The sequence below is a fragment of the Lycorma delicatula genome, chromosome 3, assembly GCF_047948215.1.
Source record: "Lycorma delicatula isolate Av1 chromosome 3, ASM4794821v1, whole genome shotgun sequence".
Taxonomy (NCBI): Eukaryota; Metazoa; Arthropoda; class Insecta; order Hemiptera; family Fulgoridae; genus Lycorma; species Lycorma delicatula.
In genome coordinates this window covers 199,384,056-199,397,473 of record NC_134457.1, presented here as the reverse complement: position 1 = coordinate 199,397,473, position 13,418 = coordinate 199,384,056, and the positions used below count along the sequence as shown (strand labels likewise).

The 13,418-nt window shown below is 29.4% G+C and overlaps 1 protein-coding gene across 1 annotated transcript; it reads left to right on the top strand.

The window, feature by feature from the left end:
- The first annotated feature begins 1 nt into the window (after window position 1).
- LOC142322359 (ATPase ASNA1 homolog) lies at window positions 2-11,783 on the top strand. The gene is made up of 7 exons (XM_075361354.1): window positions 2-207; window positions 837-984; window positions 2,515-2,666; window positions 2,930-3,080; window positions 4,464-4,571; window positions 7,869-8,069; window positions 11,215-11,783. Exons 1-7 carry the CDS (start codon window positions 17-19, stop codon window positions 11,335-11,337), a joined length of 1,074 nt encoding a protein of 357 aa, XP_075217469.1. The 5' UTR covers window positions 2-16; the 3' UTR covers window positions 11,338-11,783.
- The last annotated feature ends 1,635 nt before the right edge of the window (window positions 11,784-13,418 follow it).

Sequence of the window (13,418 nt, the reverse complement as noted above, 5' to 3'; positions counted from 1 at the left end):
CAAGTACGTAATTGAAATGGCAGGTGTTAGCAGTTTGCTAAACAGGTTTAATATGGCTGATTATGTGCAGTCAACGTCTTCAAATGATAATGAAACAATGGATGATTTAGAACCATTAGAACCTTCTTTACAAAATATAATTGATCAGAAGTCTCTAAAATGGATATTCGTTGGAGGGAAAGGTGGTGTCGGCAAAACAACCTGCAGGTTATTTTGACAATAATAATTTCTAACCTAGAAATTTGTAATAACACGTAGAGATAATAATTGTCATGACGTGACGAATTTTATTATTTTAGTTGAAATTACCTGGTTAAATAACCCTTTTATTTATTTACAGATTTTAACGGAATTACAGTGTCTCGGGGGAGGAATTTTGCTCAGAAATATTTTTTTTTCATTGACAAAGAAAAGCATAATTCTTAGAATTGTTCTCCAGTCTAATATATAATTTATTACCAAATAATAAAGTTTTAATTAATTTTTTTATGTATTAAGCTTGTCTTATTCTATTAATCCTGTTGTGTTTGTTCATTGAGCTATATATTGTGGTTTGTTATTGGAACTACATCTGTTAAGTGATTTAATTTTTTTTCAAATTGTACATGTTTGTTCACTATTTCAGGTAGCCTATACTGATAGTGTTTACTGAATTTTTGAAATGAATTATGTTACTGTAATTATTTGTCATGATTGAAGTGACAGTGACTTTATGTTTAGTGTATGAATAATTATCTGATAAATGATCTGATGATAATCCTGATCTGGCTAACATTACATTTGTAGACAGTATTAGATTAACTTAACTACTATTAACTTGCTCTCTATGTTTACAGTTGCAGTTTAGCTGTACAACTTTCAAATGTAAGGGAGAGTGTATTGATTATTTCAACTGATCCTGCCCATAATATATCTGATGCTTTTGATCAAAAATTTTCAAAAGTACCCACAAAAGTAAAAGGATTTAATAATTTATATGCTATGGTAAGTTAAGAGAATGTACAAAGTTCTAAAAATTTTAATTTTTTAAACACTTAGTAAATGATAATGCACATCTTCCCTAGTTTAATATAGCATAGCAGTTATCAGTTGGCTAAATGTAATGTTTTCTCAATCTTGAAGACAACTAATATACATATTGTATTGTGTAATGGTTTTTTCTTTAAACAGACTAATAAAACATGATAGCCCGTCAGTGTTATAAAGATTAGAAATGGCTTGTTTTTAATGTGTATAGAAGTGATTCTTCTGAAAGCCTTTCAGAGATAATACACAAAAGAAGGTGCTGATAATAAACCGGAAAAGAACTTTGGAAGAACTCTTTACATATGTAATTGGACTGTTCGTTATTAATGTCTGTGAATTTACAATGCACTCTGTTATGAGGTTTACCAAAAAAATCCAATTAGAGAAGTTATGTTTAATACATATGGGTCATTCTCTCCCTACCATTCAATAGACTAACATTTAGTAAATTAATTTTGAAAATTAAATAACTAGTGTGTTTTATTTTTTCCTATTTACTGTATATTATTAAGTTAACTAATGAAGTACTGTAATTACTGCATACATTATTGTATTATGTTAATGCAACTTCCTTACTTCTTAGTAATCTTTAATTTAAGTGTCCCTGTGGTGGAAACAAATGCTCGAATGGTAAATTCACTTAATCGTTGAGTATTTCTCATGTTTTGCTATATACCAAATCATATACTGCATCTACGAAAAATTGTTGGCCTACTTTTAGTTTGAATTTGTTAAATTGTCACATTGCAGAATTGTGTTCAGAAGATTCCAAAACATAAAGAAGAGTTGGTCATAAGTTTAAGTTTCTTTGTTAGCTTGTCAAAACTTAATCTAAAAAATATTTCTAGTGGTGTTTAATTTAATGTATATTATTATTTATTTACATATAAATAAAAGTATTTTATACACTTTATTCGTGCTACATAGGCTTTGTATTGAATAGCTGATAAGCATCGAACCAGTCTTATCTCTTAAAATAATCTACTCTTAAGAAAACAATTGCACTCAGTAAAATGAAAAAAAAAAGCTGAAAATATGAAAATCAATAGGGCTTGATTCCCAATAGGTTTACATTACTCCACCAAGTTCCATCAAAATCTGTTAAGATTTGCATTCAATAGAGTGGATGAAAAAATTGTATACATATATATGTATATAAACATGATTGGACATAGTAGCAATTTTCAAATTGTTTGAAAATGAGCTAATAAGATTTAAGAGAAGTATGAAAGTCATAATTTATTCAAATAAATAAGTTATTTATTAAGGCATGTAGATAATTTTCAGTATAAACAGTATTCATTAAAATACTAATATTTAATTTTGCATTTTTGTTTTACACAAAAATTATAAAAATCAATTTTAGTTATTAATTACAAATCCTAAAATTAAGTTTCATGTCTATAATCATTAATTATTGACTTATTCCCTTTTGTTACTTTATTGTGTGTACATATATATATTTTTTTTTTTTTTTTGTTATTTTAGGAAATTGATCCAAATGTAGGTTTTAATGAACTTCCTGAAGAGTACTTTGAGAGTGAAAATGAAGCAATGAAATTAAGTAAAGGTGTAATGCAAGAAATTGTTGGAGCATTTCCTGGAATTGATGAAGCTATGAGCTATGCTGAAGTAATGAAGTAAGTTTTACTCAGAAAATTAAGCTTTTATTATCCATAAAGAAATGTTTGTAGTGAAAATAGTTTATTTGAGTAGTTCTTAATGGCTCCAGCCTCTACTACACTGATTATGACATGCAGTATTTGGTACAGATTTGTATATATATGTACATTGTCAGGATCCTTTAATTTTATGGTCATATATTTTATACACTTTTCTATAGGAGTAATATGATTTGATTTATAATTAGGAATTTTCATTATTATTTCTTTCTCCTTTTAAGGTTAGTTAAAGGAATGAATTTCTCAGTTGTTGTGTTCGATACAGCTCCAACGGGTCATACACTTCGATTGCTATCATTTCCTCAGGTTGTGGAACGAGGGCTAGGAAAGCTGCTGAGATTTAAAATGAAAATCAGTCCATTCATTTCACAAGTATGTAGTTTTTTCTTTACTACTGATTAAATATTAAGATTTTGTTTATAATTAATTTTTTTTAATTAACCGTTTTATTGTAGCAAATTTTAACATATTCCTTACCCTAAGACTAAACAACTTTTTTGTAATATATAAATCAGTAATTAGTAGTATAAAATAAAATATTTCTTACCCAAATTTTTATGAACTTTAAACTTTAAAATTTTTTGCTATTTTAGATAACCAGAACGGCAAAAAAGTAATGTCAGCAATCCTAAGAACACATATTTAATATAATTTGTTAGTGGTTTATTATTTAAGTGATCTGCAAGAGCTGGTTGGACTATTATTCAGGATTGCATTTGAGCATTATTTTATGAACAAGCTCCTATGGCATGAAAAATCTTGCCATGAATATTAAAGTATCGATGAATATTTGGTTGGTAAATATGTAAATAATGTAGTACCAGATAAACAAAAAAAGAATTCAGTATTTTATTTGTTATAATATCTTTTGAATGGGGTGTACTGTGTTCATTTAAGTCTAAAATCAATTAGCAAAAAGGCCATTTTAGTTGTACATATGCCATTAATTGATCTTTCCTCTTGGCAGCACCATTAGCAAAGATAGTGACTCCAGAACAGAAAGCCTTCTCTGCATTTTGCCATAGTTACAATTCAGTATACATTCCATAGAAAGTTTAATTGTGAACCTTCAAATGACAACAACATTAATTGATGGCATAATCACTTTGATACGACCAGCTCTCTGTGTAAAAAGTAAAGTAAACTGAAGGTGTCTAAAGAAAATGTTGAACTTGTCAGTAGTCTTTTTACAGTTTTTTCTAAACGAATCTAAGATTTTTAAGAGTGGCCTAAAAAATGTGTTAGGAAAGTCAGCAACGAACTAGCAATGATAGTGTAAAATGTTTATAGGAAATGCTAACATGTGCATCCATACCATTTACAACTATTTAAAAAGGCTTTGAATACAATGTGAATGCTGACTTCACGACTGAAATTTTGCAACATGAAAACTTTCTTGATTGTCCTGACGCCAAGTTCACAAGCCATTCTTTTTCACTGAACCAGATGTAATTGGTGTTGCTTAATTGGATATGCTGAATACATGGCTTGTAAATTTTACATCTCCTCACTGACATAACTCTGTTTTGAATTGGTTGAATGACATTTTCCCCAATCACTGCATTGTAATTGCTATTGTAGGATGTCAGCCTTTTTGTTGCTATTGTAGAGATAAATTATTTTAATCTCAAATGAATTATATATTATCAAAAATGTATAATGTATGATACTGAATGTTTTTTTAATTGTGTGGCTGATGTACTACTGTTAGCCCTGGTTTGTAAATAATTTTGTATTTTTATTGATTTGTTTCAGATAGGTTCAATGTTAGGAATGACAGATTTTAATGCTGATTCTTTATCTAAGAAAATGGAAGAAATGCTTGCTGTTATAAGGCAGGTTAATGAGCAGTTCAGGGATCCAGTAAGAATGTTTAAATTTATACTTTTTCATAGTTATGCTTTACTTTAAAATTTTCTTTGTTATTAAATGTTAGAAGTAATAGTCATGCATGAAGCTACAAACTCAAAACAACTGAATTCTATTTTTCTGAATGTTAACATGTCTTCTGATAATTTATGTGCAATCTCAAATATATGAATATTCTAAATTCAGTTCTGTAATGTATATCCTTATATTAAATTATTTATATTTTATACCCTTAATAAAATGAGTACATTATGCAGGTAAGTAAGCAAGCATGTTATGCATGTGTATCGATAAGCACTGAACATAAATACTTTATTGTTAGCCTTGTTGAATATGCACCCTAATGTAGTTGTCAACTCATGTTCTGTGTATATTTGTTTTTCTATTTTTTTTTCTGGCGTTAATAAAAACATATAAAATTAATTATTTTTAAAAGCCATGTACATATGCTTACAAACATTTGTGTTTATGAATGCAAATTTATTTAAAACCTTACAGTACAGGGTCTGACCAAAAAGTAATAAAAATGTTTGAATTGCGCATGTTGCATACGTCAATTAAGATGATTTTTTTTCTGAACATTGATAGTACTGTCAGTGAAGTTCATGTTAATTTTCACCCAGCTGCAATGTTTTGTTTGCATTTGATGAGCAAAAAAGCGAAACTTACTTTACTGTTTTGGGTGATTTTTTTTTTTTTTTCTTTTGCAAAATGTCTGATCAGAAAATTTGTCTGAAATTCTGCGATAAAAACTGAATTAAGTCCAGTGAAACATTTAAAAAGTTAAAGAAGGCCTTTGATGATGTCATGTCATGACCCAGGAGTTGTATTAACCAAGTGGTTAAATGCTTTCAGAAAGGCTGAGAAGTCACCAAAGATGACATGTCTGGGCATCCCACCACATTAATCGTTGATGAAAATGTTGAAAAAGTTAAAGAGAGGTAGTTGCAGAATCATCATTAGAGAGGTTGTCGAAGAATAGGAATTTTGTAAAGCACATTTACTAATATTTTCAATGTAAAACAGGTGACAGGCAAATTTGTTCCAAAAGTGCTAAATTTTCAAATGTGCTCACTGATGCTCCAGTCTAGATCAGACATGTCATAACTGGTGATGAAATGTGTACGTTGTCAGGATGGAGGCTCAACTGTCCCAATGGAAGTTTTGTGCAGAGTAGAGACCAAAAAAAACACATCCTCACATATGAAGATCCTTCTAAACCATATTATTTGATTGCAGTGGAATTGTTCATCACGAATTCGTACCACAAAGTCGTACAGTCAACAAGGAGTGCTACCTACTAAGCAATTGTCTGAGGCAATCCAGATAAAATGGCCTGAACTTTAGATAGAAAACTTGTGGATTTTGCACCAAGACAATGCATTGGCACACATCGCTTTACTTATACAACAGTTCTTGGCATGGCAAAACATAACACCATTGTGATGCTCCAACCAACCTTTTCTACAGACATGGCTCCCTTTGACTTTTTATTTCCCAAATTTAAAAGGAATTATAAAGGATAATGTTTTTGAACAGTAGGTGAGATCTAGGTGAAATTGACAAAACAAGCCGAGCTTTGGGTATCACAAGGTGATACCCAAAGATTCATTCACTACCATTTTCCAAACTGGAAGCTACATTGGTATACGTGCATAATATCACAGGGATACTACTTTGAAGGGGATAGGAAAAACATTGAAGTCTGAATAAATACTTTTGGAAAAAATTAAAAATTCTTGTTCCTTTTTAAAGTTACAAACACAAAACCACCCCCCTCCCAAGATGGAAAGGCAAAAGGTTTTTCTATATAAAGAAGAATAACTGAAAATATATTGCATTACTTTATGTGAACTAAGAAAAGAAGTAAAACATAAATAACAATCATCCAGAGAAAATAAAGCAGTTGATATGTAATATTTATTCTGATGAAATCAGACGGATGCACAATTATACTTTGCTTTTACTTTATCTTGTAATGGATGAGGAGAGATGAATTTTCTAATCTGTAAAAATGCAAAACTTGGAACCATTTATTTGAAAAGTAGGTAGGCATTGCCACTTCAGCTCTTATTACATTTATACTGGAAAAATTGTATTTCTTTTAGCAATTTTCTACATGATACAAAATCTCCATATCATATTTCCATACTGAAGAAAAAAATTTTTCAACAAGTAGTGTTATTCAGTAAATAGTTGTCTTATAAGTAACAGCAGATTAAGCATATTTTAGAAATATGTTCTACAAAGATTGTAAAATTGTTTCAGAACATATATGCACTCTTTTTTACTTCCTTGTACAAAGTTAAGTATTGTAATCGCGAAAAATGTCAGATTTCAGTGGAAATATCCATTTTGACCATCCCTGAATCCATTTTGACTAGTTTTGGCATGACGTCAATACATATGTATGTATCTCACACAACTCAGAAACAATGAGCCGTAGGATGTTGACATTTTGGATTTAGGACTGTTGTAACATCTAGTTGTGCACCTCCCCTTTTGATTTCAATTGACTCTACTAAAAAAGCCCAAAATATTTTGGATTTTGGACTTTTTATTAACTGCCGTGATAAGCCCTCAGTGAAAGCTTTTCAACGATATATCATTAGTGGCACTTACTTTCATTGGCTCCAGAGTTATAGCCAATAAAATTTTAATTAATGAAATATTTAGATCTTACAAGGGAAAGTACATCGATTCGATTCAGACTTCATTTCATTTTTTTTGTTTTTACAGAGGTTTTATTAATTATTAATAAATTAGCATATTTGAATACATATATAAATGTATATATATGTGTGTGTGTATAAGTTGGATTTGAACCAATGTGTGCATTGTTACGGATCCAACATGTTTTCACTTACACCACATAACTACTTCACTGATGTCAAACAAAATTAATATATAAACTAATATGAAATGCTGATCTGGACACCACAAAAAAGTGTGATACATGTGTTGTCCATCACAATGCAATTGTGTAACTGTCCACTTTATTAAAGAATTGGAGGATTGTATCTCACTTTCAAATGACATAAGTTTAAATGAAGTGCAGCAAAGAATGTGTAAATGTAATTTAATAGGCGTATAAGGAAGTCCACATCAGATTTTTTGTTGTTAGAAAACAACATTTTCATTGCTCATGTTATGTATTATAGAGTTGAATATATTAATTACATTAAATATTACTTAAATGCTTTATTAAGTACATTAAGCATAATTAAAATTTTGTTATTTACTGTTAGAATGTTACTTTATAATTGAAGTCATTTATTTATCTTGTTCTAGGAGCAGACAACTTTTGTATGCGTTTGTATAGCAGAATTTTTATCATTATATGAAACCGAACGATTGGTCCAAGAGCTAACAAAATGTGGTATTGATACACATAATATTATTGTAAATCAATTATTGTTCCCACAGCATGGTGAAACTCCATGTAGTATGTGTGCTGCTAGATATAAGGTTCAATCAAAGTATTTAGAACAGGTATGTCTGTATATATAATTACAAAACAAATTGTATAAAAATTTTATAAACAAAATATGTTATAATGATGGATTCAGTGATAAGTGATATGTAACCTGTAACAAGGACTTATTCTCCAAGGATGTTAGTTATTTTTCTTTACTCTTTTTTCTGTTATAGAATCCTCTTCAGTCCTGCTACAATTTGTTACACCATACGTATTTTTTTTGAGCTGGGCTACACAAAACTGATTAATAATGTTGTCTTATATCTTTAGATGATACCCACATCACCCAGTGTTGATACTGATCCCCTACATCAGTAGGGGATCAGGAAATCTGATCATATTACCCATTACCCTCCTTTAAGCACTCCTCTGAATGAGTTTGTTTTTTTTTTCATTTTAATTGCCCCTTTGTGGTTGGGTAAATACCTTTCCCAAACCACCGGGTTGGTCTAGTGGTGAACGCGTCTTCCCAAATCAGCTGATTTGGAAGTCGAGAGTTCCAGCGTTCAAGTCCTAGTAAAGCCAGTTATTTACATGGATTTGAATACTAGATCATGGATACTGGTGTTCTTTGGTGGTTAGGTACCACACATTTCACAATTAACCACACATCTCAGGAATGGTCAAACTGAGAATGTACACTTCATTTACACTCATACATATCATCCTCTGAAGAATTATCTAAATGGTAGTTACTGGAGGCTAAACAGGAAAAAGAAAAGAAAAAAGATACCTTTCCCAAATTCTTGATCCTCTTCCACAGGGTATGTTTTTGGGCTACCAAATCTGTAAGTTACTGCATGCCTATTATTTGTGTAGTTTGGTGGTTCTACAGCTATCTGCCAAAGGACTGACCGAGTTTCCTGTTTAATGGTTTTAAAAACCACAAGCTGAGGGTAACTTGTAAAAATGGAGATTATATGTTCATACCCTTGTACAAAGTCTCTTGAAGAAGAAATATGTTGCCTTAAATTCAAAATGTCTATAAAAACAATCTGTGAATATAAAATTATCATTTGATGAATCCATGGGTTCAAAATGTGTACAAGACCATATCAACTTGAAGTGATCAGTTCCTAAAATTCTACTACCATCCAGTATTCTATTGAATGGTAAAAGTTCCCAAATAGGACCTTATCAATAGAAAAATTTATCAATGTTGTATTCTTTGCTGCCATGAAAAGAATATAGTTTATAGACTCTAAATCAAAAATCCGGTAATTTTTTTTTCTAATGTAAGGGAATTAATTAATTGACATGGAACTTGTCTTGAGAATTGTCTGGGCTTTAAGAAAGAAGTAAGATATTCAAGAAACAATTAATTTATTTTTTGTTTTAAAAATGTTTATTCATATGATTCTGTCTTAAAATCCTTTGAATCATTTCAACTAATTCATTGGCATTCATATAGTAACTTTTTTTTAACCTCTGGGACCACCGTTGTTGAGTATTTTTTCAGAGGATGAGATGAATGACAGTTTTGTGGCCTATGAAAATACAATCCTTGATCGGGATTCAAACCCGAAACCTCTGGATGAAACACAGAGATGCTACCACTTGCACCACGGAAACCAGCATTTTCCAGTAACTTAGTATTGTTGAATTTAACTTAACCTCATATGAAATTTTTAACTGCTTTTGATTACCTTAGACACACAGTTTAGTACATTATCATTTGGCATTACCGTTATGATATAATTCTTTTGCTTTTGGACTATGATTGTGAAGTTTGTTTTAAAGCTTTTGTTAAACACCATTGGTACCAAGTAAACACCTCAATTACTGACTTGGTGTAGCATCATGCATGCAACAATTTGCTGTAAGGTTTTGTAATAACATCTTAGTATATTAGTTTTAATAACAACCAAACAATCTTTTTCATGTAGTTTGCAATCCTAAGATTGTTTAGCCGTAGCTTTCCAAAGCTTGCGATCCTCAGCCAGATTTGTAAGGTTTGTAAAAGTTTGGCAATCCTTGTCATAAACTGACTAATTTACCACTGGGTCTGCTTCTATAATCTTTTCCTTCCAACATCCCCACCAATATACCATATTGGATGTTGGAAGTCTATCATGTCTTAAAACATGTCCTATCCAGGTGTGTCTTCTCCATTTTATTTGATTGCCTATTTATATATTCATTGCGGGTAAAACATGTCCAATAATAATATGTTCAACAGGGTCAGAAGTTCTGCCATTCTTTAGTTTGCATCAAGTGTGCTGCCATTTTGAATAGTATGACATCAAAGAAATTCTCTGATACCATCTAATGTGGTTATAAGAAAAATGTAGCTTTTAAAGCAGATGCTCCGACATAAGTTGAAATTGTTTGTGAACAAGAGACATGATGATAGTGAAAACTAAAAATTGATTTGGGTCATATTTACTATTACTGCAAAATGAATGCTATGACTACTAGGATATGAATTTTTTATCAAAGCTCCCTCTCCAAAACATAAAATTATTCATGTTACGATGGTTTGTGTATTTTTGAAAAATACTAATCATGTCGTGTAGAGTTGTATAGAACTAATACGTCTGTAATCAACAATTCCTAAAACTAATACTGCTACAATTTGGAAAAGCGGCAATGTAGATCGGAATGAAGTAGGGGTGTAATGTAATGTTTTTTTTTCATATTCATTCTTTAATATATGTTTTATTAAAAATTAAACGTTAAAAAATATATATGTATTAAATCAGTCCATTCAGTTTGTTAAAGAAATTATAATTAATTCATCCAATGCTTCCCTATTGTTCAGAGATAAAAGTGACCAAGTCTATTCTTCCATTATTAAATTTATATTTCTTACCTAATGGATTCTAAGGGCAGAAATTCATTCTTGAAAAAAAAAAATCACAAGGCATATGTATAAAAATATAGTAAGTAAGGGCAAGAAATATGTAGGATAATTTTTTGAGTTGTGGAATAGCAAACTTTTAAACTGCTCTCCTGCAAAAAAATAGCAAAGTGGACTTTTTTTTATGGGTCATCAGCTGCTACATCAGAGGAGCCTATAGTATCTTAGGAATCAAAATATACTTAGACATCAAAAATTTAACATAAAAATTCTTAAATGTTTTACACTTAAAAACCCTTTTCGAAATTGATGTGTCATGATGTGTCATTTATCTAATAATTTTATTTTAAATATTTCAGATAGCAGATTTATATGAAGATTTTCATGTCACAAAGTTGCCTTTACTTAATCGTGAGGTGAGAGGAGCTAATCAAGTCCGTGAATTTTCTGTTAATCTTATTAAACCATATTCACCAAATTGAAAAATATGAAATATATTTAATTCAAAACGTACGAAGGTGTTAAAAATGATTTAAAAATAGATTCATCAGATAAGAGATAAAGCAATTTTACAAGTTTTAAATCCATGCACTGTAAATAATTTGTATTTTATTTTCATTGAAATATATATTACAAAGTAATAAGTTTTGGTATATACAGGAACTATAATTTTTATCATTATTATTTTTTGGTCAATGTACAATATATAATAATATAAGCATAATATTCTTTTTTAAGTAATTCCTTTGTCCTTATTATGTTTTAATAAATAAATTGATTTGTATATAATTTTCAATTTTTGTTCTATTGCATATAGATTTCTGGTAAAAGTTACTTTTATAAAGTAAAGCATATCTAATTTGTTCAGTTATTTATGTATGTTAATTTTTCATAATTATGTTTTGAATAAATATTTATTATACTTAAATTGTTGTTATTACTTGATTCAGCTATAATTTGAAGATATCTTCAAATAATTGTTGATAGCTATTAATACTTTCACATCATTTTTTAATAAATATATTTAACTTCCTCATATTAACTATATACATAAATTGAATAGTTAATTGGCTACCATTAATTTGTAGGAAATATGTATTGTGTTGTAATCATTGTATGTATGCATTCTCTGATTTAGCAGACATAGTTCATGGTGATAAAGCAGGTGCTTGCCACAATTGTACAGTATCTTGTGCATTATTATTGTGATGGAACATAGCTATATCTGCCTCATTCCTATACTTCTTCAGATGAACCTTTTTTAAAGGGTAATTTTAATTGTGTATTTGTTGCTTAAATTATAGAGTTTTAAATGTTAAATGATATGGCATCAGATACAAGTCACTCAAAAAAAAACAGCATGTCCTTTTGCAGAATAATATAATTTCTGCCTGATAACTCAAGAAAATTGGAAGTAGCATCCTGTTACCTTGAACTAAATATACTGTACATCATCAAATCAATTTAAATAATGTACATTAATGTTTTAACATCTTTGTTCAAAATCGTGGGCAAATTATATAATGAATATTATTCCTAGAGAAAGAGTGTTTTTTGTCATTTATATCATGAACACATACACAATAAAATAATTTATTTTCTAAGGCAATCCACATGGGCTGTTTCGACTAGCTATTGCAGTAATTTTAACAATAAATAGCTTAAATATATTGTAACAAAATTTTACTAAATAAAGACTTATTTTTAGTTTTTAAATAGAAAATTTTTGTAAGTAGACAATTTTATGACTTGGCAGATAACCTTTAATCATACACATCTTTCTAATTTACTTTTTGTCAGTATCGCACCTTACAGGCTATTTCAGGTAAGTATAAAAGAATTTAAAATTCAAGCAGCCATCATTAGCAACAAAATACCAACCAGACTGAGTTTAAAACTACGGTGTCAACTTTTTAAAAGATAATAAAACTGCCTTTAAAAATAAAAAATATATATGTTTTCAATTCTTTTTAAAACTTTAGAATTTTGTTGTTACATCAAATAAAAAAAAACAACTACCTATAACTTTTAAGTGTAAGATTTCAAAATTGTAAATATAAAGGAAAATTGAAAAAATATTATTTTCACGTTCTGTTTTTTTAATGAGATTTATTGTTTGACTTTAATTTTTTTAAATTTAGATATAGATAGGCCTGTATGAAAAAAACAATTGCAAGCAACCAATACTTATTTACAAATAAGACAGGAATTGCATAGAAATGACTGCTACAAAACATAAGCTGAGGCTTTGTGGAACATTGTAATACACAAGATTTTTTCTTTAATTTTCCAACAAATTTTAACACAAATATAAAATTTTAGTAGCGGAATGATGATAATGAAACATAATGACAACAAAACTAATTTTTAATTGTATTTTAATGATGTACATTTATATCAGAATTTTTCATTTAAAAAAACTGATTCCACAAGATAAAACTTCATTAAAGTATGTCAGTTTGGTGAAAATTATTTATATATCGCCTTATTAATCATGAGACCTTACCGATGGTGAGGGGCTTGAGTGCTCAGTAATATAGAGTAGCTGAACCAAAGGTGCAAC

Bases quoted from the DNA above. Each gene is read 5' to 3' on its own strand.
- LOC142322359 (XM_075361354.1), top strand. From the start codon at position 17: ATGGCAGGTGTTAGCAGTTTGCTAAACAGGTTTAATATGGCTGATTAT. The intron at 2,667-2,929 runs GTAAGTTTTACT...TCTCCTTTTAAG, and splicing joins AGCTATGCTGAAGTAATGAA to GTTAGTTAAAGGAATGAATT. The intron at 3,081-4,463 runs GTATGTAGTTTT...GATTTGTTTCAG, and splicing joins TCAGTCCATTCATTTCACAA to ATAGGTTCAATGTTAGGAAT.